This window comes from Falco punctatus (genome assembly GCF_963210335.1).
Source record: "Falco punctatus genome assembly, chromosome: 6".
NCBI classification, from domain to species: Eukaryota; Metazoa; Chordata; class Aves; order Falconiformes; family Falconidae; genus Falco; species Falco punctatus.
The window spans coordinates 45783783-45809463 of record NC_137585.1 but is presented as its reverse complement, the minus strand read 5'-3'; the positions used below and the strand labels follow the sequence as shown (position 1 = coordinate 45809463).

The 25681-nt window shown below is 37.5% G+C and overlaps 1 protein-coding gene and 1 long non-coding RNA gene across 7 annotated transcripts in view; one reads left to right on the top strand and one right to left on the bottom strand.

Annotated features, from left to right (window-relative positions):
- CDK17 (cyclin dependent kinase 17) overlaps positions 1 to 25681 on the top strand; it is a 92536-nt gene that overhangs the window by 61450 nt on the left and 5405 nt on the right. For all 6 annotated transcript variants that reach the window (XM_080392650.1, XM_080392654.1, XM_080392653.1 and 3 more), the window contains 7 exons: positions 14454 to 14579; positions 16851 to 16907; positions 19357 to 19471; positions 19995 to 20089; positions 20898 to 20960; positions 24074 to 24197; positions 25204 to 25324. In XM_080392650.1, coding sequence (XP_080248776.1) covers positions 14454 to 14579; positions 16851 to 16907; positions 19357 to 19471; positions 19995 to 20089; positions 20898 to 20960; positions 24074 to 24197; positions 25204 to 25324 — 701 coding nt within the window. The remainder of the gene's footprint in view (positions 1 to 14453; positions 14580 to 16850; positions 16908 to 19356; positions 19472 to 19994; positions 20090 to 20897; positions 20961 to 24073; positions 24198 to 25203; positions 25325 to 25681) is intronic.
- On the bottom strand, positions 64 to 13737 carry LOC308065961. The gene is made up of 2 exons (XR_013928987.1): positions 8710 to 13737; positions 64 to 2114 (listed from the first exon to the last, which is right to left on the bottom strand). It is a non-coding gene; the product is annotated as an uncharacterized lncRNA (long non-coding RNA).

Below are 25681 nucleotides of genomic sequence, written 5' to 3'. Positions count from 1 at the left end.
GTGAATTATAACTGTATGCTCTACATACAGGTTGGAGTAAATTAATAAGTGTGTGATAGTATGTTTTTGCTGTAGTCTGCTGAACTCATTAGTCATACTTGAAATCCTTAATAGAATGTGTTTGATTGAATATACAAAGTTGGATAAACTCAATAAAGCAGTACTGCTTGTTCCTCTGCATTAAGATGAATGTGCCTGCTACACTATGACTATATCCTTTTTTGTGTTTAGTTTGGCCAATATTCATTGGATTTGTAATATTCTAGTACATAATTTCTCAGTTAATATTTGTTTCTCTGCTGAATTGACAGAAGTCCCTATTTGTTTTGAAGGTAAATAATCAGGTAAAACTGAAATCTGGGAACGGTCCTTTTTACTTGTAAGAATTTTGCATATATACACAAATTTTTCATGCTCAGCTTGAATTTGCTGTAGAATTTTGAAAATTAGCATCCCATCAGAAAAAAACCCAACCAGTTTTTTTTTAAAATGCTTGCTAAAAACATGCATACCGTAATCAAAGTGCTGATTACTGAGTATTAGTATTCCTGAGCTGTTTTGTGCATTACAATACACATTTTGATTCTTAGTGTCCATCTCCACTGCAGTGAATCATATAAAAAAGTTGCTTTCTCTGTAATTTTTAAGTAATTTAGAGCTATAGATAAAATTATAACATGGTCAAAGAGCAGATTCTCTTGTCCAGAGTATATGAAAGATTTTATTGGGAAAGAAAACTTGGATCTTTCTAGAATTTTCATATATAGATACGCTGGAAGATAGAGAAGTGCAAAATAGACAGTGGACATGCAACTGGAAAGTGTGTTTGTTGTAGCAGAATCTCCAGTAATAGAACATTGAAATTTCATCACCTTAAGTTGATCTGGTTTAGACAGGAAATCATCAGACTGCGATGTAAGCTAAATGTGAAGCTTTTTAGGTACAAAGTGATGATACTGCAATGAGAAAGAATCCTGCTCCACATTGGAAAATCAGGTGGGGTGAAAACTTTACATCCACAGTAGCAGCCACGGAGATACCAGCATTCAATCCGTCACAGACACACACAGACACCCCCACCCCCCAAATGACATAGAATTTAGGCCAGCATGACTGTTACAGACAGGGAGATGATATGCATTGGCCTCTGAATTTGACAGCACTGCAGTTGTAGGGTTAGATTATTTTTTTTTAATGAATGTTCATTGTTATCATGTGCTTTGAAAACAAAGAGAACATACCAGAATCTTGTTGTGTTGCCTAGATAAAGTTTATGCTGCCTGTAATCCACAGGCTACAAATGGTACATAAAGCAGTTGCTTCCCCACCCCCCTTTCCTTCCCCTCATTCAGGAACCGTACTGACAGTAGGTGTAAGCATCTATTGTGTGAGGAATTTGGCTTCAAACAGCTGTTAGGTTTTAATTAAAATGTCTACTAATCTCATGCTAATGTTGATGATTACTTAGTAAATTAGTAGAACTATTTATCAAAACAGATGTATAGAATAAATTCTTTCAAGTGCCAGAAGTAACACAACCTAAGAATGAATACATGTGGGTGTGTATTTTAAGCGTAGGTGCTTTTATCACGTAACAAGAAGCACTTCTCTGGATTATGGAGTTACAGTTTAAAGCATTTCCACTTTGATTTGCTGGAAAAGAAGACATGGGCAGTAATGCATTAATACAAATTCATGTTTCAAGCCGTAAGTGTTCACTGGGGATCCAGTGCCCATGCACTAGATAGTGAATGCTTCATTAAGAACTGTGGTGGGTAAAAAATAGGGAGATACAGTCTGTGCAAATGGAAACATCTGTTTCCCTTTCCCAGAAGTCCAAGGTCTGTAAGCTGTCTTTGCATGTGAACTGGCAAAGGGCCATAACCCACTGTTCACCAGCCTGTTTCACAGATACTTTATCCTGAGAAACAGTTCTTACCCATCAGACTGTCACATCAGTGGCAGGAGTGTGTTCCAGATCGGGCTGCTCCTGCCATACTGCTATAGGGTATGCTTCTTCCCGGGAGGATTAGCTGCAGGATTAGTGGTTTTAGTTGAACAGAAAGAAATGCAAAGTGATCCTGTAGTCAAGTGTGTGTTCTATCGGTCACATTCTGAAAGAAAGAACAGAGATGAAAAATAAGTTTTTGGTGAGCTCCACCCTTTACCAGAGGTGTGACTAGTTCAGGGGTCTTGACGCAGCCTGAGTAACTCGATCTGCTCCTCTTAGGTTCAGCTGGGAAGTGTACCTTCTCCAGTGAAAAACCTGTAAAATTAATTGATGTTTCAGCTGACACTGCTAAGGTTTTCTGTTTGTAGATTCAGATTAGAATGTGGTTTGTAGGTCCCCATTCACATGTGCGCTCTTGGCTCTGTTCAGTTGTTTAAGATCTTGAACAGCAGACTGGATGGCAGTACAGTATTTTTTCTCTTGTCATTAGTTTTGGAAGCAGGAAGCACTGTATCAAAGACAGCCTGAGCATTCAGCTCTGCATCTCTTGCCATTCAAGATCCCCAGTATCCTTGCCCTTGGGTCCCCAGTAGGCATTACTACATGCCTTCTCTGAGGAAAGGTGGTTCCTTCCCCTTTCCCTCTGTCCTTGGCAGCTGTATAACTCTTCCTGCCTTATTTACTGGATTTTGTCAAATTTCCTTCTCTGCACCTGAGAAATGTGTAGCTTTTCTTCTGATTGTCTCTTCTGTGAATCCAAACATGTGGCTGTTTGTCAGAAGATTTCAGTACTAGACAGAAAAAAACTGAAGCTGAATAAAATCAAGACTTTTTTGATTTTCAGTGGTTGCTGTATTATTATTATTATTCAGTCATGCTTGGCAGCTGTCTCAACCTTTTGCAAGGCTACGCTAAAAAAATATGCTATTATTTTTGTAAATTCCTGCTTTCAAGTTCACATGAAGCTTGATATTTTCAAAATCCCTCTTCTAAAAGACAAGTGCATGTTCTAAATTACTGGTACAGTTTTGACAAAACAAATGGACCTCCTTTTGATAATATTTGATTAGTAAACTTCCAACTACAGAAGAAAACTGCAATTAGAAAAGTAGTTTCCACTTGGATAACAGACAGGCTCTGATCTGCCTTTTACTACATTTTCTAGGGGTAATTGTCTGTTACCACCAGTTGATGCTTTTTTGCCCTTCTGTTAGGAACCTTTGTAATCTTGATGCTAAAGCTCTTGTATTCCACTTGGAAATGCTGCTTCCCTTAGAAAAATTACTGCAGTAGCCAATGCCTGTTCTATAAGGATGCAATACCTGCTTTTTTGTTTCTGCTTTTTCATAACTTGGTTTCTCTTTTAAGCTCTGTTTAAGAGTAGTCTGCTATTATATTGGATGTGTTCAGCCATCTACAAAACATATCTCTATTAATCACTGAAACGCAGCAGATGAGAAGTCAGTATTCGGGTGCAGTTTCATGCCCTGGACTCCAGCCTCACTGTGCTGTCCAGGAAGGTCAGGTTTCTAGTTTCCATTTTAAGGAGGTTGGTTTATTTTGAATTAGCCAGTTTCTTCATGGGACTTTCCCTTTAGTACTTACAGCTTTCTGTTGATGTGAATGGTTTGTGTTGGCAATTAACATCACACAGAACTCTTTTAAGGGTCCAAGTTTGCATTTTTGCAGTGGTATGGTCTGTTTTGTTTCTCATGGTATTTTTTCTGGTTGCTCTCCACCTCATTTTTGTAAGCTGATAAACTTACGCTACCTTTTTCTCTTGGGCAGTTTCTCTTAGTACTGTGTTACAGAAAGTGATGAAAATATGCAGAAATCTATGTTTAAAAATTAGGAAGATGAGGCTCTATTAGTGTCTTTTACTGCTCAGCACCTACTACTGAGTGAAACGGCTGTCGGACCCTGGATGTCAGCAGGGTTTATGTTAAGGCTAATACTGCGGAGTAGTATCTTGTGAGGTGATAATTTAGCCAGGCAAATAAAATCAGATGTGATCTTTTGATGGTTATTACTATTTGTCTTATTCCTCCTTATACTCTCTGAGTTCACTTCTTTATGAGTTCTGTGAAATGCAATAAAATAATAACAAAACAAAGAATTTTTAAGGATTTATGGCCTAATTTTTCCACAGTTTTGCTATGTGTTTATACACTTGATAAAAATGAAGTAATCCTTGCTCCTTTGTCAGATTTTTCAGAACTGGTTTCATGTCACACATGATTTGTTTTGGTTTAGTTTCATTGGTTTTGAGTAGAAGCTCCTAGAATGTAGTTTCTGAATACTGTATTTGAGCTGAACAGTTTCCGCCTTTCACCTTAAAAACTGCTGGAGTAAGTGAATAGTAAAGCTGGAGTAAGTAAGTAAATAAAAAACAGCTTGTGGGTTTATTTTTTTTAAAGAATGAAATTGCAGTTTTTATTCAGCTAGTCTGTAAGCAGCATGTCCATTAAATTCTTGTTAAAAGTATTTTGAAGACGAAATAGTTCAGAATTCATATTTTTGACTCCTTATATGAAAAAAGTCCTGTTGACCTATAGTTCTAATTTTGTGGGTTTGAAAATACCAATTGTTACAAATATTACTGACAAGATACTTAGAAGATTTCTTTTCATAATTTTTTTTATTGTGCTAAAGAAAATAAAAGTTATCTGCTTGTAATTCTGGTTTCTGTGCTTTTAAAAAAATTACTCTATATTTTTGAGTGGCCGTAGCTATTGTACATATGGGCAATAACTTGCTTGATGGTAGTAGAATATGCTGGGAAAGCATGACTCTGTGTCCCAAAATAGAGATTAAACCTTAACCTTAGAATCTTAATAATATCAGTGTTTCACTTAATACATTTTGCTCCTTGTCTTTTCCTAGCATCTCCACATCAAATCTGACAAACATTATGTTGGGGAGGGGCAGAAATCATGCAGTATCTGTGGTCATTGGTATTTCTTCTGGGTCTGAAATAGCCTGTAGAATCAATTTCATGCTAAAATCCCTAAAGTACTTGGTGTATTTGATTTGATTAGCATATTGGAGAAAAACCTCTTGATTTAATTGATTAATATTTTCGGTCATTTATGTCCCAAATATACAAACCCACTTGATTTAGTGCTCAAAATTGATGCTTTTTTAAATTGTGTTGCATTTCAATAGACTGGCTGAAAACCAGCATGTATTTATGGAGTGAGAGGTAGCAGTGATCCTTTGTAGGTGAATTTTAAGTTTATATTTTCAATACTGCTTCTAACAGAAGAAAATGTTCTTTGATGACCCTTTGCTCAAATTAAACAGTATATAATTGATTAATTGTGATGTAATGTTTTCAGTAAAATAACAACAACATTGAAGTATAAAGGAAAGATGTAGTATTCAGTATACTATTCTGCAGAAGGTAGAAAAAAAATGTACTTTCTGCATCACAATGAAATGTTACACCTGTCAGTTGAGTGTGGGAATGCTGGTGGTTTTATGTACCTATAAGGAAAACTGGTATAGGTAACTCATCCCAGCTGTTAAAATAGTCTTTTTGGTTACAGTAATTGAGGCTTATTTATAAAGGTATTAAAATAGCATGCTGCAAGCATGCTATAGGTTTCTTTTGATGGAAGTTGTATGCTGGTGTTTTGCTTTGGAGGTCTACAGGGCTGTAACCAAACAACAGAGTTCTCCATAAATATATTCTCTGATTTAGGCTTGGGTTTCTTCTGTTTGCTTTTGGCTCTAGCAGTCTTGTTTTATGTCATAATTCTGTAGAGGATCCAGTTGGCTTCAACTGTGCTCTGTCATTTGACAAAAACGCGCTGAAATTTGGTAAGGCAACCTTCAGAAAAAACTCCACATGGTCTTTGATACTAAAATGGTACAGAAGGTACATATGCATCTAAGATTGTATATTAGAATGTTTGAATTCTCATTGGCCATAAGCAGATGTTTTCCAATTGATTTGTTGGCTTTGTGTGTCAGGAAGTAGGACATAATCTATACATTTTTATTTAAAATATACAAGGAAAGAATACTCTTAAGAAGTGGAATATTTTTTTTACAGTAAGCATGTCATGAAGTTGAACTGTGTTGCATAGAGGGTTATATGATGTAGCATTTTAGATCTGACAGCATTCTCCAGTGAACAAAAGCGCTGTGACTTATTAGTGAGCAGCTTGTGGTTGCAGCTGACATGTCTCACTGGTGCTCGCTGAAACTGGTGAGAAGGCTAATTCAGACTGATGCTTTCACAAGAGAGCAAATGGTTTTCATTTGATCTGTAGTGGATTGTTTGGGCTGGCAACTGATGTCTGTAGACTTAGAAGAACAATTATTTTTCTTTGTGAGGCTGTAACAAAATTTTATGGATGGAATTCAACAATATTAACTCTTAAAAGATAAGATAAAATTTCAGGCAGAAGGGGAGCGCTTGTTGTCTGCTGCTATATAGTAAGTACATACCTTAAGTAATGGTTGGTCTGGAAATGTAACTCATCAATAAACTGAAGAACCAAAACAGCTGGGCAATACAATGTGTGTCATCCACTGACTACCTGCTCCTGACAGAGCCAGCTTCCCTCTCCTCGTGGCTCCTAAACTTGCATCAGCAGATAATTACTTGCTTTGTTTTGAAGGAGTATTTTTCTGCCAGTTGACTTTCTTGTACCACATCACTGTGTTGTTAACTTAGAGCCCATTCTCCTCCAAAAAGCAATGGGAACATCTGGCCACAGGCAATGAAAGATGGGAGGTAGTCAGCTGTTAGATGAGCTAAATGAAACATTCAAGGAATAGTGAACTGAGGCTGATGCTGTCATCAGAATGAGGCTGATGCTGTCCTGGTTTTCCCTTCCAGTTTTTCTGGACAATTCGTTTGGTATTACAGGATTCCCCTTTTTTCTTTTTTTCTTTTTTTCTTTTTTTTTTTTTTTTGTCTCCTACTGTTCTGCTGGCAGAAGCCCAAATCTTTCTTCTCTTCCTGCAGTTGAGTGCAGTAGCAGCCTGAAACAGCCTAGCAGTTGAAAGTTCAATGGCATTTGTAGCCCAATAGATTCAAGACAGATTTATTGTTACTGCAGCAAGAAAAATTGGCACCTTTGTTAAAGGATAAAAATAAAAAGTAATCTCAGTTTTTCTGCTTTTTGTAGCATAGTGAGAACTGTACTCAGGGAGACCTTGAAATCCTTCTCTGGGGCAGTTGTCTGGTTACTTTTTTTTAATTATTGTTATTCTGTTTTGTGAAAATAGTAGTGTTTATTGTCTAAATGTGCTATGTAAGTCAAAGATGTAATGACTTGAGTCATTAGAAGACAGACTAAAAAGTGTGAATATTTCAAATTGCATCTTTTTAGAGCAGTATTAACATGTAGAGTTCAAACATCCTATATCCTGATTTAGAATAATCTTTATTTTATTTCAGTTAAATTGACGGAAGTGTGTAGTAAATCTTGTAAAAAAATAAATGGTGAGTTAAAGAAAAATGGTTGTTGATTTTAATACCTGATTTGAAGTGTGAAAAGTTAACAGTGTTGCTTTCATGGTTCATTCTGTGGAAAAATACACTTTTTTGACAGGGTTTGAGAAGTGAAAATTGATCTGTTGGCCAGGAATGAGACTTTCTAAAGTATCATACTATGGCAGTAAAGAATATTATATGGGCCAAGTCAAGCAACTGGCAAGAGGAATAGCTGGTGAGTTTGTATCGTGGAGTATAAGAGATGAGAAAAGGGCAAGAAACAAAGGAATAGAGTTGTTTGAGAGTCAGCTGTGAAAAACAGAATGTGGTAACAAAATTCTAGTATTAAACTCTTGTGAATGGTTTACTGTGGGTGGCAAGTCAAGAAGCTGATGCTTGCTACAGTATTTTGGACCATCTGAAAGGGGACCAGAAGTAAAGAAATAAAAAATGTTGACTTTTTTGTTTTTTACTTCCAAGTATGTGTGAAAAACAGGAGGTGTTTTTTTTTATTTGGAAGAAATATTTGTTTACATGTAATGTTAAATTACGCAGCTCACAGGACCTGCAGGATTAAAATTGAAACACCTGCCTCCTTTTCTTGTGCCCAAGCATAAGTAGTCAGTGGTAGACAGAACATCTACATCAAGTTACAGCAACGCGCTTGGATGCTAACCAGATGGAAGAAAAGGCTCGACAAAGCGAGGCTTTTCACAGAACATTTGCTGTAGCTAGCATTAGAAATAGATGGTAAAGATAATCATGCTTTGGGGTAGTTTATCTGTACAGAAAACAAAGTTATATTAGTGTCACAAGTGCTTACATGTTTATCTGCTATCAAGCAGAGCAGGACAAATGTGATTCTTATTTCAGGCACGTTATAAAAATAGTATGTATTTCTCTGCCAGTAATACCAGTAGTAAAGCAACACTGAGAATAAGCATTGCACGTGAGGGTAGAAAATGTGCTTTTCAATTGTAGAAGGAGGGCGAAAATGCCGCAAGCATTTTGGTTACACTAGCAAAGCAAATGGTGCCTGAATATGTTCTCCAGAATATTTTCTGGAACTGGATCAAAAAATAGCTCATTAAGCCACATATGGTTAACTGTAGGCATTTGAGCATTTAACAGTACTGCATTTACTGAACACTAATGTATTTTGTTGCAAGTTCACTAGGGATAACCATAAAAGAATCAAACTAGAAAATGTTACAAATTGACAAGAGCTTTTTCATAAATTAAGTTTAATTTAAAGTGACATACAAAAAAATACTCTCATTTTAATTTTCTAAAAGATAATTTGTTTTACCTGCAGTACTTTGTCCATGAAGACTAAGGTTTTGCATTCCAGTAAACCTTTGCTTGTTAAGAGTTACAAAGGGGTGCACCCAGATTCCCTCTGCATAGTTGAGGGTCTGTGTACACCACTTACACACCTGTAATGTTTAGAAAAGGATATATAACATCGGGAGTTACTCTAATTTACTATCTATAAAAATGAATCAAAAATTTGAAAGGTTCATAAAGGGATGCAAAATTAGTGTTAAAAATGAACATTTAACTGGAGTATTGACTCAAATCAAAAATTAAAGAGCATAGGGAAAATTATCAATCCTGTCATGAATTTGACGTGCTTCCTTATTACTACTATTCTTTAAACAGCACTGTAGCAGGATTGTGTAACAACCCACATTTTTAACAGCCTGCTAAAAAATTCCATGATAAAAGATTTCTTGGGTTTAGTAATTTTCATTGATTTAAGGTGTGTTTTTCTGCTTTCTGAGAAATGCTAACACGTCATTAGATTCAGTTGGACATTGAAATTATTGTGGATAAAGTCCTCTGTTCAGAATGTGTCTTTTTTGTTGTTTCACAGAATTCCACAGAGGTATGAGAGAATTAGAAATTCTTAAAAATCACTGTTTCCTACTGTTGCTTGCTCTCCTGCCTGACATCATGCCAAAGTAGCAGCAAGCCATGGGGTTCCCAAGAGCAGGCTTTGCTACTACTAAAGCAGCAATAGCAAGATTGCAGTGGGATGGACGCACTAGCAGCATGAGGGAGCAGAGCTGGCAGTTGCCATGTGGGCTTCGTATGTGAAGGCCAGCCTCTCCGTAAAGGCTGTTGGCACCAGTGGGGGAATGGATTGCTTCCCCTGGACTCGACAGCTGACCCAAACTGGCCAAAGGGCTATTCTGTACCATGTGATGATGTGCTTGGCAATAAAAGCTGGGGAGGAGGAGGAGGAGGAAGGGGGGACATCTGTGGCTGTGGCGTTTGTCTTCCACTTCCCGAGCCGCTGCTGGGCATGCTAACGCCCAGCTTTCTGGGAGGCAGCTGGACACCTGCCTGCAGATGGGAAGGTGCAGATCAGTTCCTTTTTTCACTTTGCTTGGGCATGCAGCTTTTGCTTTCCCTATTAAGTTGTCATTAGCCCCACTCACAAGTCTCTTCACCATCCTTTCACCTTCTCTGCATCCCATGGGAGCAGGGAGCAAGTGCTCAGCTGGATGCAGCTTGGCTGTTGGCCGGGGTCAGCCCACAGTGGAGGGGTAAGTCTCTTGCTACTGTTGGCTGAACGGGTGGGCTAAGTGTCAGCAAACTGCCTGGTCTCGAACACTGAAGCTCAAAACCGGTTGGTGTATGGTAGGGTTCCTGCTTTTCTTTTTAAGATAAACTCAGTTAAATTAACTGGGTTTTTCAACTGTGTCAAACTGATGTAATTTTAGTTTCCAGTTTTTCTGTTTAGCCACTAGGAAATGTTGTGCTTATTTCTCTCATGCATGTCTAATGAATCCCCTTTTGTGTTGCTGTATAGTATTTAATTATGATTGCTTTCTTTTCCCAAGAGGTGGTTGCTTCAATTATTGCAAAAACTGTGAGGAATTAAAGTGTTACAAGTAAAAAAAAACCCATAATAATGTCTGTCTTTCAGGTATTTGGATTTGCACTGTAAACTATTTTCTTTAATTTTGCCTATTTTAGACAGGTAAAGAATATGTATGTGACTTTATATATGATCTTTCAAATATTGGTGTCATGAAGGGTTTCTAACTGGTAGGTAACAATTTTAATATATGGTTTTAAAAAAGAAGTCTTGACTTGGCTGACATTTCAACAGAGCCAGTATGCATGAGTATTGCAAGTAAGTAGTAGTGTAGATTATCAGGAGGAAAAAAATCTATAAAGTACCTGCTGCAGTTTCCGTTAAATCATTATGGTTTTCTCTCAGAAAAGAAACTTTCTTCAACTCTAACAAGTTAAGGAGAATGGATAGTGTTTTTATTTACTTACAACATGACAAAACTTTAGGCTTCCAGCATTAAATACTGATTTGGGCGGGATGGGGATGAGTGATTACCGCCTTGTTTTGTCCCTTATGTTACAAAGGTAAGTAGAGAAATTGTGTTAAAAAAAGATACTATGATTGTGAAAAAAATTTCTTCCTACTTTTCCCCTTAGGTTGTGGTGTGGGTGGGTTTTTTTTGGTTGGTTGTTTATTTTCAGACAGACTTTGGGGGCGGGTGGGGATGAGGGTGGGTTTTGTATACTTAAAGTAGACTGTTGTTTGTGGAGGTTTTCCCAAACTGGAATAGATTTTGACCTTACATCAGTAAGTACTTACATTCAAACAGTATCTGTATTACGCGCTGTGGAGCACTGTGTATACCAAATGTAAGTTTATAGCTTAAGCTCAGTTTGGAACTGAGGATATCACATGGATCTCTGAAGTCAGTCATGGGGAGTTTTGAAGTTGCCTATTGCAGAGTGTTTGAGAACGAAAGAAGGGGAATTCTGTAATAGAATTACAACTAGCTCCCATTATGTTTTCTGGTACCTAAAATACTGTTACTTCCCGTTTTTATGGTAGCTGAACTCCAGAGTAATGAATTCTTGGTAGGTGTAAAACATCTTAGACTTGTTTTGTTTCCCTTCCTCTGCATTTGAAAAGGAATGTGATTATTGACGGCAGGTGCTGTGCACAGTTAATGGCGTAGTTTTCAAATTGCCATCACAGCTTAAAGGCTGCTTTTGCTTCTTTCTTCCTACATACCCATCAACTCTGTATGCTTAGAAATGTTTCTTTGAGGCAGTGGAGCTAGGTGTGGGCTATGCCAAGGATGAGTGCTGTGGGAGGAGAGAAATTACAGATGGAGAGCTTTGGGGTGCAATCGACTCGGTATTTCATGAGGCCTTTGAATTGTGGTCCCTGATTTCAGTATCCCTATAAACAGACTGTTAAAAGTACTTACTGTCAAACAAGCACTATGGGACAGTAAGAAGACAGCACTACAGCAGATTTCTATGCCATAAAGTTAATAGATAGGAGTAAGAGAAAGCTATTTTGCCACAGCGTATATAGGGTGTATATATGATATATCTATGATGATGATATCTGCTGTGTTCAGGAAATTATATTGAAAAACTCAGTTCAGTGCTCTTTTCTTCTGCTGTCTTGCAATTTGTCAAATATCTGCCTTATTTTATGTTCTTGAGCAACGGGAGAAAATCAGGATATTGCCCCACCTTTGATTTGGGATTGCAGTGGAAAGGTGGAGTAGAGACTGATGCTGGTCCTTCTCCTGCCAGCCCTGTCTCATTCCAGCAGTTGCACAGTTTCCAGCTGCAGTGAGATGACAAAGCTGCTTTCTTTAAGGCAACATGAAGCTCCTTCCTTTGTGCTCATCAGTTTTGATGAGCTACTTGAATTTTCTGAAGTATGCAATAAATTATAGGGTGATTTTGTAATTTTTTTTTCATAATTGGAAGCCATCTTCAGTAGGGGAGAGACATTTATCTTTTCAGATGATTTTAGCTTCACTGAATTTTAGTTGCCTATTACAAAAATGGCATTAGCAGAGCCTGTCAAAAATTAGGAAGATTCCTTAGCAGACAGTACTGTTTTACTGTAGGATTACTGCTAGCTCCTATTGTAATTAATTAGCTCCTCCACTCTCCCAAAAACCGCACAGGTAGTTTAAAAATTGCCAGTGTTTTGAAAATTTGAAATTCCAAAGCTGAAAATTAGTAAAGAAACTAGAAGCTACCAAAGCTGGGGCATCCTTTTGTTTTCTTTTAATTTAACTTCAAAATGTTGGTCAAAGCTGCCATTCTGTGAACAGTACTTTTTTGTTTAAAGACAATTTAAAAATTCTGTGTAAAATAGTACAGGCACTGATTTTTCCAGTTATGCAAGGAAGCAGATGTTGGGTAGCAAAGTAGAAGCTAACAGACTTTGTGCTCTATACCTGAGGAGGTGTGAGGAGTGAAAGGGTCAGCTACCAGAAGTTAAACTTTGTTGGTATCTCTCCAAAACTTTCTGCCTGTATCTAATGGCCATAGTGAATAGCATAGGTAGATCAATCATCTGGGGTATTATTAGCACTCCGGTGCTACTTGAAATGCAACTAATTGCCAAATTCCATTCATTTTTTAAATACACATATTCGTAACTGATATTTTTTGCTTAGCTGTTGCTCTGGGTACGTGTACGGATCATGCATTGTTCAAATATATTATCAACACTGAAAGCTTGGCAAGTTGTCCACCAAGATCTCAAGTCCTGAAAAGTCTGATGATCCAGTTCTTTGGCAGCCTAAGCCAATTTAACTGCTGGCTTCCCAGGCTTGCCCTGCTACCTTTCTTGCCCTGTGTTCAGGCTGTGAGACTGAACTGTTTGGAGCACAAAGCTGGCAGAAAGCTACGCACCTCTCCTGAGATAGTTTCTCGATGATTTAGCATGCTGAAATAGTTCAAAGCTGCTGCAAAGACATGAGTAGAAACACATGGCCAAGCCTGAGGGGAACCGAATAGGGATGTAGCTGCCAGTGTTTAGGTGAGCTTGTGATTCCCAGAAGTCAAAGCTGGAGGTGATAGGTAAGATAGAACAGGGTAACATCAAAAAGCTTACTGCTCTCAGGTCAGTATTGATTAAATCTGAGGACCATCAGCAGAAATCTGGAGTTGCCCTCTTCTGCTGGAGAGAAGTGTGAAAACAGTGGCAGTCCCAGAGATGTCCTATTAACTTCAGAGTAGAATCTGTGGGGGTGGATTGTATAGTTTGATGCAGAGTGTGATTTTCTTTACTTGGATAAACTACCTTCACTGAAAAACAATTCCTGCTGTTTTGAAAATTACTTCCTATTTTCTGTGAGTTTGCATATGATGCCCTTTAATCTCTGTGGTGGTGAGTGGTCGCTTTAAGGGAATATTTGAGATTTCATTTTCTGGCATGTTTGAGATTAAAGCCAAACTGAAGATTAAAAAATTGTAAGAATGTGCAGTGCCACCCAAAAACTCTATGTTCGTTGTGTCCCCGTCCCGTCCCGTCCGTCCCCCCCGCCCCGTTTGCTGAAGGGCAAAGTAATTTTGTTTCCTTCTGTCTTAGAAATAATGTTGTTGATTTTGGAAAAATTTACTGGTGAAAAACAGAATCTGATGTAGAGAAAACTTTTTATATGATGACACTTTGGTTTTCTAAAGATCCTATAGTAAAACCTTTGCTATAGAAAAATGTATTAACATTTGTAATAGTTGGCTCCAATAATGAAGTGATTCTGTTTTGAAAGACTGGAAAAATTGAAATGAAAGCAAATTTATAACTTTCAGGAGTCAGAGAAAGAAGTGGTGGTATTTTTTTTGAATCGTGGAGATCTCTTGTTATTCTAGTGTAATTACTATATGAAAAGAAATTAGCAGCCTCTGAATTCTCAGTTTCTGGTATTCCAGGTATGTATAAGTATTCAAGTAAACTCAGTACATTTATCCACGACGTATTTAATTACATTTTGGCATTTCATTCCTCTTGTTAGAGCAATCAGTTTGTAAAGCACTGGTTATTTTTTTAACCTATTATCTAAGGAATTTGAAGTATTATTAGAAGAAAGTCTTTTTTTAAAACAATTTCTGTGATATTACTTATTTTTCATTCATATAATTATTTGTTTTAAATCGTAACACTCTAAAAACAGTAACACTACAGGTATTAAAAGATGTTTTAGGAAATTCTGAATTATACTTGACCCTTCTCTTTATAAACATTATTTATCGCAGGATTTGAACAAGCGCTTGTCCCTGCCTGCTGACATCAGGATACCTGATGGCTATCTTGAAAAGCTGCAGATTAACAGCCCGCCATTTGACCAGCCAATGAGTCGACGATCTCGCAGAGCGTCACTAGTAAGTGTAATGTACCTGCCTTACTAAACTAACCACCCAGGTCTTCAGATGCCATTTAATGTAGATGTCTGTATATCATAGGCATGATTCAGCATCATTTACACCGTGGCTTTCATGTCCTGAACTTCAGTGTGCACATGTCAAAATGCATTGAAGAATTTCGCCTCTTCTTTCATTTTTCTTCTGCAAACTTGGCCCTGTCGTTTCACAGTGAAGGTCTTGACCCACTGAAATTGGTCACTAAACTCAGCTCCCAAAGTGCATACTTAAGTCCTTTTGCATTTTAGAGCAGGGATTATCTGTTTGAGAAAGTAGGCCACATAGTCTTAGGTCAAATTTACATCAAGTGATATAGTAGGAAGGCTCTAAAGCAGTGTAGTATGAAGGCAGTCCTACTCACTGTTCTTTTTGGATTTGATAACAAATTTTCTTTCTCAAAATGGCTGTTGAGATGATAGTTTGGGGTTTTTTGTTTTTAAAGCATATGTGAATTTTTAAGACAATGAATGAATAAATTATACATACCTTTTTAGATTATTGGATTATTTTAAAAAATAAGTCTTTTCCTTGGAGATAACAGAATGAGGATTCCTATACTTTAATTAGAAAATAAATGCTAGGAATCTTGGATACTGATACAAGATGTGCACGTCCCTGAAATAGTCCAAAAAATATTATTGTCATATTTTTGTAAAAATTGCTGCATTTCAATCATCATTTGATCTATCAGCTTTCTTAATGTTCATTGAGGTCTTAAATAATTGCTAGACCATTACTGATTTCCTGAGCAAATTAATTGGCAAGAAATTCTTTACAGAGGAAAACTGGATAGTGTTGTAAAATCCACATTGTTCTTTTTTTTTTCTCTTGATTTGATGGCTTATTTGCTGAAAAAATTAATACGAAAGTAGGTGTAGTGAATTAGCTTTATTAACTGTGAAATACCTTTATTTTATTCTTTGTGAATTAATGATGTCTCTAACAAAGCAATGGTTGAGTTTTATCATGTGTTTTTCTCCTGGAAAAAAAACAATTTAGTGCACTGCACTAAAGCTCTGATCTGCATGTCACCTTTTACAAGAACAATATTAAAAGAAGAAAAGATTGGATCAAAGCTCTGGAAATAATAATGTAGAGAGCTTAAATATTTGCACCAGAATTTTGTAGCTCATTAACCACTTAGTTACTGATGTAGCATTGAGCTGAGGAATAAACTTCCTCAAACCTTTTCAGATGCTTACGAAGTACCTTTAAAGTAGTACCTTTTCAGTGGAGTATAGTATTTGGGGGCTGAGATTTTCCTGTATACCTAAATCCCCTCTCTCATCTTTACCTTCTAAAAGACAGACGGAAAAACAATGCCCTCTAATGAATATGGTGTGTGTATGGAATCAGCTTCCTGTCACAAGGTTGTTTTGTTTTGCCTTTTAAAAATGGTTTCAGGGCTTAAAAGTCCAAAATGAAACATGCCAGCAGTGCTGTGGTATGCAGGCATGCATTTGCTGCATTGTCCTTTCATGATTTCAGACTAACCTGTCAAAAAAAGAAATTCAAGGACTCATTATTCTGAGATTGTCACTGAAAGCTTGCTAGCAGACTGTTAATTACAATTACTAATATTGTGCTCTGCTTCAAAGGCATGTTTCTTTTCAAGGCTTAGTGGGAATCAAAGGAAAAGGGATATAAAAATTATTAAGTGAGGACATGTTAGACTTTAGTGTTTTCCTTTGAAATACAAGATAAAATAGCTTTTATGGTAACTATTTTGTATATACATTTACAGTATTGCATGCACAGTAGCATAAATGTAACTTCTATGCACCAGCCATTAGAAGTGAGAAAGCATAAATATGGTGCATCAGTGTTTCTGTGTAAGTCAAGATACAGATTATATTGCAGAAAAAAATTCAATAGTTCAGTTATTCTGAAGGAAAAATGAAATCGATCTTAGTTTGAGGAATGGAAAAATGAGTTTTCCTTACAAGTGGTAGGCAACCAAAGTGTCCCTGTCTTAAGTAGGAGGTAGGATGAAGTGCGGTTTTGATCTTAGCACAACTGGGATACACAGTAGCCTGGCTGACGTTAGGCTTGGACGCTGGGATGCATTTATATCAGAATATGCTAAATTGCTTTTAAAATAGCATAATTGTGTGGTGTTTGGTCAAGTACTATCAGGTATTTTTCTGAAACAAAGTTTACCTTGCTGATTGAATCCTGTCTACATAAATTATTCAGTTTTAGTAATCAATTTTCCATTTCTTTTTGTTGCAGTCAGAAATTGGATTTGGAAAAATGGAAACCTATATCAAGTTAGAAAAGCTTGGAGAGGTATGTATAACTTTCTTTTGGAATCATTACTGCTTTGATGACGAAGTCTTATGTAAAATTTTACATAAGTATTGACTGATAATCTCTATATCCCTCAAAATACCCATTGAATTTGTATTTTCAGTAAACCAAACATATTCAATGTGTAACAATGTCACCACCACACAAAGTTCAATACATAAATAATAAGAAAAAAAAATGGGTGGACAAGAAAACCATTACTGAGCTGGGGAAGAGCAAGACTCCTTTAGCAAATGATCTGTGACTTTATCTGTGTACAGATAGACAAAATTAATCTGGCAATAATAAAACTAGTGAAGTCTGGTGTCCTTCTGCCATGAGCTGGGTGTTAGGCAGCACTCACGCTGGACAAGAAGTCGGCCCTCGCAGGAAGCAGGCAGTAGCTGTGCATGCTCTGGGCGAGATGCCTGCGCCTGTGCTGGGCAGCCACACAGGTGCTCTCAAGTGAAGTACCTAACACTGAGTTTGCCTTTCCATCTGGGAGGGCAGCAGTATGGCTTTCTACTTCCGCTCAGCCTCTGGCTTCCAGAGAAATAGTAGAATCCAGGAAGGGCCAGATATCAAGTCCTGTCCAGTTTGATTGAGGTTGGGCAATGGGATCAAAAATGGATGGGGAGCACTGGAATGGGATGCATTGAATGTTGCAGAAGAAGGCAGGGCTGGTCAGCATCTCTGCTGTGAAAATTGCAGCCAGTCCTCCATCTGCAATGTTTTCACTTCTAAACGCATTAATTTTTTATTTTGCCTTTAGTACTGTTAGGCGGCTCACTAGACCTGACATAATGTTGTGTGTCTTTTGGAGGAATGTTAACCTGGTAGCTGTCAGGTCATAGCTGGGCCATGTACATTGTCTCACTTGCTTACAAAATGTAGTGGACAACACCAGGTATGTAGAATCATAGAATTGTTTAGGTTGGAAAAGACCTTTAAGATCGAGTCCAACCTTTAACCTGGCACTGCCATGTCCGTCACTAAACCATGTCCCTAAGTGCCACATCTACATGTTATTTGAACACCTCCAGGGACCGTGACTCAGCCACCTCCCTGGGCAGCCTGTTCCAATGCTTGACAACCCCTTCAGTGAAGGAATTTTTCCTAATATCCAACCTAACCTTCCCTGGTGCAACTTGAGGCCAATTCTTCTTGTCCCGTTGCTGCTTACTTGGGGGAAGAGACCGACCCCCACCTGCCTACAACCTCCCTTCAGGTGGTTGTTGAGAGCGATAAGGTCCCCCCTGAGCCTCCTTTTCTCCAGCCTAAAGAGCCCCAGTTCCCCCAGCAGCTCCTCACGGGCCTCGTTCTCTAGACCCTTCCCCAGCTCCGTTGCCCGTCTCTGGACACGCTCCAGCACCTCAGTGTCCTTCTTGCAGTGAGGGGCCCAAAACTGAACACTGGATTTGAGGTGCGGCCTCACCAGTGCCCAGTACCGGGGGACAACCACTGCCCTGGTCCTGCTGGCCACACTGCTCCTGATACAAGCCGGGATGCTGTTGGCCTTCTTGGCCACCTGGGCACACCGCTGGCTCATGTCCAGCCGGCTGCCAACCAGCACCCCCAGGTCCTTTTCCTCAGGCAGCTTTCCAGCCGCTCTGCCCCAGGCCTGTAGCGTTGTGTGGGGTTGTTGTGACCCAAGTGCAGGACACATCATTTAGCCTTGTTGAACCTCTTACAAACTGGTATTGACCTGTCAATCCACCCTGTCCAGATCCCTCTGCAGAGCCTTACTGTACAGTAACCTAGGGCAGTTTCTGTAACTTTGTTGCTTCCTCTCTGTATTTGCTGGGTTTAGTTGTCCCTACTTGCTGTTTTGTCCTTACGTAACATGTCTTGAGAGTTTTGAATCTCTTGCTGTCTAAGCAAAAAACCAAAAAAACCAAACAAACAAAAAAAAGGCTTCATATTTACTGTTCGTTATGTCAACCACAATGAAATTTTGACAAGTGTCTGTCCCCATCTTGCCCCCCCCCCCAAAAAAATAATGTAAAATATGTAATAAAGACAAGAAGCTATTGTAAAAGTAATGAAAGAGTATGTCTGCAGCCTTGACAAACATAACTGCTGCATGGTGTAGAGATACCTGAGCTAGTTTTAATCAAATAGCAACTTTAAAGAGGGCAAATGATCCCAGCAGTGAACTTAATGCTACCTGATCTGACTTCCTTAGTAGCTATATGATGGTAGCTTTGGTAGCTTTCCATGTAATTTTCAAAGCTGTTAAGCATACTCATCCCTTGTGTCTTCTGTGTGTTCAGACCTGTGCTTACAAAATATTTTTGTAGTTTTACATCTAGCAAAAGGCAACAACATAAAAACTATTAATGTCCAAAATGAAACCTATTGGAACCTCAGACATAAGTCTATATTTTTTCAACTGATCTTTCAGTGAAGGAACAACTTGTAAAAAGTTTCCTTATTTTTCATTTTGTAGGGTACTTACGCAACAGTTTATAAGGGGAGAAGTAAATTGACAGAGAACCTGGTAGCTCTGAAAGAAATCCGCCTGGAACATGAAGAGGGAGCACCATGCACAGCCATAAGAGAAGGTGATAACTATTTTTTTTACTGTTTAGAATTTCAGATACTGCTGGATTTCTTTTGGATTTTTGACCAAAGTACTCTTGCTACTTGGAAATACATAGACTACATGGGAGATTAATGAAATTGGTGTTGGTTTAGATGAGGAAAATTTTAGTCTAGACATACTGAGAGTTCATGCTTAAGTTTATTTACTCTATGGGGAGTGGTCAAATGCAGTGTTATAAATGGCTGATTTTATACTGAATTAGACTATTACTGGTGAGTAACTTTCAGGGATTCAGAATACATTGTACCAAATGCTACTTCTGCCTGAAATGTGTAATTTAGGAAATGTTTACAGTTCATTATTCAAATGTCTCTTTGGTATTTTGATCCAATACCTTTCTTATTAACTTAATCTATATGAGTATTATGTTATTAAAAATAGCTTTTTAATTTGAAAAAAAAGTTTATTTATATGAACTTGCTAGAAATGCATTTACTGCTTGTGTTTTGCATTTATTTTATACTTAAAATTCTCTTTTGCAGTGTCATTATTAAAAGATCTGAAGCATGCAAATATTGTTACATTGCACGATATTGTGCACACAGATAAGTCTCTGACTCTTGTTTTTGAATATCTGGTAAGTACTTAAACAACTATCAAGCTTTACATTCATTTTATTGTTTTTAATTAACACAGACATAAGAAAATTCTGTGCTCTTTTTAAAAATACTGGGACCGTTACAGTTCTCTCCTGCATCTAGAATCATTCAGCTGAAAATGAGAAAAGTGTATTTAGTTCTTAAATTGCTGTAAATTAGTAAATACTGTTCTGATCATTTCAGAGTTTCATTAATAGCAGTTAGTGGTGATCTGCCTGAGCAAACTGTGTACTGTTATTCAAATTACATTTTTCTGTTATGACACAGCTCTCACAAATTAGCTAAGGAAAAGAGTATACTTTGATGTAAATAACACATTCCATCTTTTCATAACAATCTTTTCAAACAAGTATCCACAATTATGCATCTCACTTGCTCACCTCTTGCACTGTACGCTTTTCACTTTCTCACTGAAGCTTTACTTAATGACCTTGCATATAATATGCTGAAATGTGTAAGTGTAATAAGAGGGATGAAGTAAAACTCTTTATTTCCAATGTAATTGAATATAGCAGTTTCATAAAATACTGTGCCACACACAAGGTGGAGGAGAAGGCAGTAACAAATAATGTTGCCTGAGATGATGCAGCTTGCTGGGAAGCATGGGCATTTATATCCTCTGGAAAGGCAGAGTTTTCTTCATGTTCAGGCTTTTGAGTTTATCACTGAACAGCTTTTGCAGAAAGCTCAGTTTTCTGATGAATTATTTCAGTTCTAACAATAAATAATATTCATGTAATCTGTTGTCCACAATTTTACTGAATAATGGTAATGGTGTTTTGACAGGACAAGGATCTGAAGCAGTACATGGATGACTGTGGTAACATTATGAGTATGCACAATGTAAAGGTGAGTATTTTCAGTGACAGTGACCGTCTTCCAGCTTCCTCTATTCTAAGAAATTGGAAGAACTTAATAATCAGGAGCTATATGGTTTAGGGCTTTTTTTTTTTTTTTTAATTTAAAAAAAGAGCCCAAAATAAAATTAAGAAACAACTTCCTTTTTGACCTTTGGACCTGGCTTAACTATATTTGACATCACATGGAGTCTTTGTTTTTGATGGCTTTTAAGTGTTTCAAGCACCGAAAACATGACATTACATAACTTTGTTTTCATTATCTTTTAAAGTTATGTATTTAAAATAAAAAAATTTCTAACAAGTAATACATTCATAACTCTTTTGATCTCTTTTTGTCATTCCATTATTTTATACTTACTTATTAAGTTAAGTTTGTAGTTTCATTTATCCTCAAATAAAATTTGTGTATGCACACTGAGGGAAATGTAGCCTCAATCATGAATGTGGGTTTGGATGCCACTGCCTACCATATAAGTAAGAAATTAGACGTACATATTTAAGAATGAGTGATGTTCATCTTTCCATTAGTAATAACAAGGAAATTATTTTCTTGTAAGGTTTCATTGTTCCTTTTTAACTGGCCAGGTCAAGTGACTCAGTTTCCAATCTGGCCTGCTGAAACTAACTGAGGTTCAAGTGTTACCTCTCTCATAACAAGCAGGTTTTGATTTGGAAAACTGGAATAACTCTTCATATTCTTTAATACTTAAGGGCTTTACAAACAAGCTTCCAAACAGAGGACAGTACTGTCTTGAAAGGGTTAATCTTATCACCCTGCTGTGTTGCAACCTGTGGTGGACTGTACCTTCAAAACCTCTTCATTAAGCCATATATAATTCATTTAAGGGATGTTATCTATACAGTAGATGTTTCAGAAACTCTTCCACACCTATAAAAAAAAATTAACTGTAAGCTGTGATCCTAAAGAACAAAGCCATGAATGCGCATGCATGGTAGGAAAATTGTCGTCTTACACAGTAGCACGTGGCACAAATACAGTATACAGCACAGCGTACTAAATACTGTGATGTGATGGGCTTTGTGTGCATTCCAGTAGAGTTGTCATCCTTATTTTTGGCTTAGTTGCATGTTGAGAAATCTGTTCTTAGTGGAATTGCATACGGGATTCGGTCTAGATTACTGTTTGGTTAGCTTTCTCTTTTATTCTGTTGTCACATCACAGTACGTATCTCTACAGGAAGACATCTGCCCTTAACCTACTCTGTTGCTTCCTTTGAGTGTCTGCAAAGGGCAAATCTTTAATTTCTGTCTACTTCAGAGAAACAACAAAAACCATAATTAAGCTTGTGTTTTTAATTAACTACAAGTTAATAGGTAGTGCTTTAAGCTTAAAAAATATAATAAAGAAAAGCTCTTAGTGGGAAGCTGACTCCTATAATAAGTGCAGTTAGAGAACAACCAGGATCTGCTTGTGGTAATCTGAGCTAAGCAGAGGAACTGTTTTTCCTTGTTTGCCTATGGTTTAAGCTGTGCCTGAAGAGCAGACTTACTTGGTCAGTACCTTTGGCACTGGGAAAACAGAACAGCTGCTGAACTGTGGTAGCTGTAGGTGCTTACTGTACAATAACTGTGGCGGTTTGGGTCATTATTAACATTTGAGAGACCTCCCTGTCATCGCTTCCCTTGCATTCCTTGGCTGATTTTAGGGGGTTTGAGTCTTAACAAAATGAAGTTGTATGATAGAGCGATGTGTGTGATCTCTGCAGCTATTAGTTTCAGGCAAAATTCTGAGCTAATATATGTCTTCCTGTGCATTTCCAAAAGGATCATTGCCAACTGTGGTGAAGATCCACAATTTCTATAGAACAATCTGCTTTGCCTTCTTGACTAATCCTTGCAGTCCCAGAGTACAATAGAGATGGCTATCAATTTCCACAGTAGTCCTGTTAGTATCACTTGGGACTGACTACCCCTGCAGCAGTATGGCCATGAGTAGATGGAATGAAACTTGTTACTACTCATTCTACTTTTCAAAAAAAGAAAGAAAGAAACAAATTGATCCCAATTCCTTTTTTCTAGAACAGATAAATCCCACATAAGCAGACTGAGAACAGATGGATGTAACTACACCTGCTGTGTATTTGTCCGGTTTATGAAAAAGAATTTGGTGATGTCACCTGGTAGAAAAATAAACTGTTGTGTTAGAAAATGGTCATACAAAACCATTCTGATGTTTCTTCTCAAAAGTCCTGTTTCATGCCGAGTTTGTCACATCAGTAAACATTGCTTTCTGTAATGTCTGTATTTTTTCATCGTATATTTGATCTGGCTGAGGACTGTTGTGTGGTAAATGCCAGCAATGGCTACCTAAAAGTCCCATGCTCAAGATCAGACCCTTTATACATATAGAAACTGCTAAATAGTAGTTCTTAACACAATTATGCAGTAAATTTGCTCTGCTACCCTCTGCTAAACCTTTCCTCATCCCTTGCTACTTTTATGTCTATATACGTGCAGCATTAATATGCATGACTGAAGTTGCTTGCTTGGCTTGCTGTTCCAAAGGACTAAAATAAACCTGTGTGTGTCAAGGTGAGGGGATGAATGTAAATGCCAGAGGCAGTTGCACTGTTTTAGTAATCCTCATTTCCCCATTTCTCCGTGTTTTGTGAGCTTGTGAATCCAAGTGTACTTTTCCAATAGCATGCCAAAATATTCTTTATGTAGTTTAGCACAATTGGATAGAAAGGATGCTGAGCTGCATTTTCAGAAAGGATTCTGTGGTGTAAGGGAACTTGAGTATACTCAAGAGACAGTTACCTTTAAAAACATCAGTGTGGAGAAGAGCATTGGTAAATGCTTGTTTAAAAGCAAACAGCCCTGTGGTTCTTTTCAGTTAAGCAGAACAAATTGCTCTTAAAATGTTGTAAAGTATCATGTTAAAGCAGTGCATAAAGGGATTTTAAATCTGTAAACAATAATGAAGATGTTCAGAATGTGTTTACGAAAAAGTAACTTTTTGACAATTATTTTTGTCCTGCTTACAATACAGACTTACCTGTACCCAAATGAGCTGTTACAGTCATGTAATCTGTAGGTTAACATTTTTAGTCTAATTTATATAAATGTTCTCTTTTGTAGTTATTTTTATACCAGATTCTTCGTGGTTTGGCATACTGTCATAGGAGAAAGGTATTACATCGTGATCTGAAGCCACAAAATCTACTAATTAATGAGAAAGGAGAACTGAAGCTTGCAGACTTTGGTATGGCCTGAAATTATTCTGTAACATAGTTTCTTCACTCAGCAAAAGAGAGGCATCTTTCTCTTTAAAGGAAAGATGAGAACATCACATCTGTAGTGAATTTTTGTGTTCTCAGATGGAAAATGAAAGTCAGCCTTTTACAGGATGTTAGTAATATAAGTAGTATGTGTATGGGTAATACTGTCGCTTGACTTGTGGTTTGAAAGTAGTCTTACACCTTCCTTTGAAATTGTCACTTAGTCAGATCCTTAAGGTGGAGCTCAAGTTGCTTTTCCTAAGACTCCAGTCACTCCAGAGCAGAATAACCATGATGGGAAAGAGGAAGCATCTGTCCATGTGCTAAATTATCAGGTGTTACTCCACTGCTGACACACCAAGTTCCTTTGGGATTTCAGTGGAGAAGGGCATTCAGAGTTTCCTGTAATCTTCTGTGTCAAGAAGGTCCTTTGAAAGTTGTGCTACCGCTGGGTTTTCCCCTTGTGTGTGAATGAAAGTTGCTCAGAATATTGCATCTAACAAGATAGACCTACCTTTCATTGAAGACATTACTGACAAACTGACAATGTTAGGATGAAAAACCCCTGCTGATCCAACACCGATTTGGTCTGTTCAGCAGTTTCATTATTCGTTTGTTGCCTTCTGCCTTTTGCAACGTAATTCTCAAATGAAAGTAGTGCAGAAGGGCTTTCATGGGGGGAGGCATCACATTGATCTAATGCTTTGTCATTTTAATTAAATTTATAGGATTACTCTGCATCTTGGTCTGTTTACCTGTCTTCCGGGCTTAAAATTACTGAACATGAGATTGCTGTAAATACCAAGAGGCAAATGACAAGTTGCAGAAATGTGTTTATTAGGACTTTTTAATAAACATTAGGGGAAGGTATTTAGCAAGTATAATAAGGTTTATTTAGCACTTTAAAATTCTTTGTCAATTTTATGAAAAAAGAAGAAAAAAAACACTTCAACAAGCTGCACGTGACTTTTTATTTCCCTTTTTATTAAGGATTGGCTAGAGCAAAATCTGTTCCTACAAAGACCTATTCCAATGAAGTTGTCACATTATGGTACAGACCACCTGATGTTCTCCTCGGATCTTCAGAGTATTCGACTCAAATTGACATGTGGTTTGTATAGCTTCGTCTAATTTAATTTTTTGTTCCCAGTCAAGTTGAAAAAATGTCATCTTTATTGTTATGTAGTAGCATTCACATACTAATCCTTTGAATTTTTGAAGGCTACAGTTGAGTTAGATTTTTAGACAAAGGGTTGGCAGACAGGGAAAATGCTATTATTTCTGTCTGAAAATGTAGAGTACCTTTTTAATGCTTAGAGTAAGCAGACATTAGGCCCACAGTGTTAGGGAAAAAAACCCCAGATATTCTCCTAATGACATGTATTTTACTATGAACTTTAATACAATTGATAAACTTGACATCTGAAGGAAGAGGATATAATATAGCTATGACACAGGTTTTGTTTAG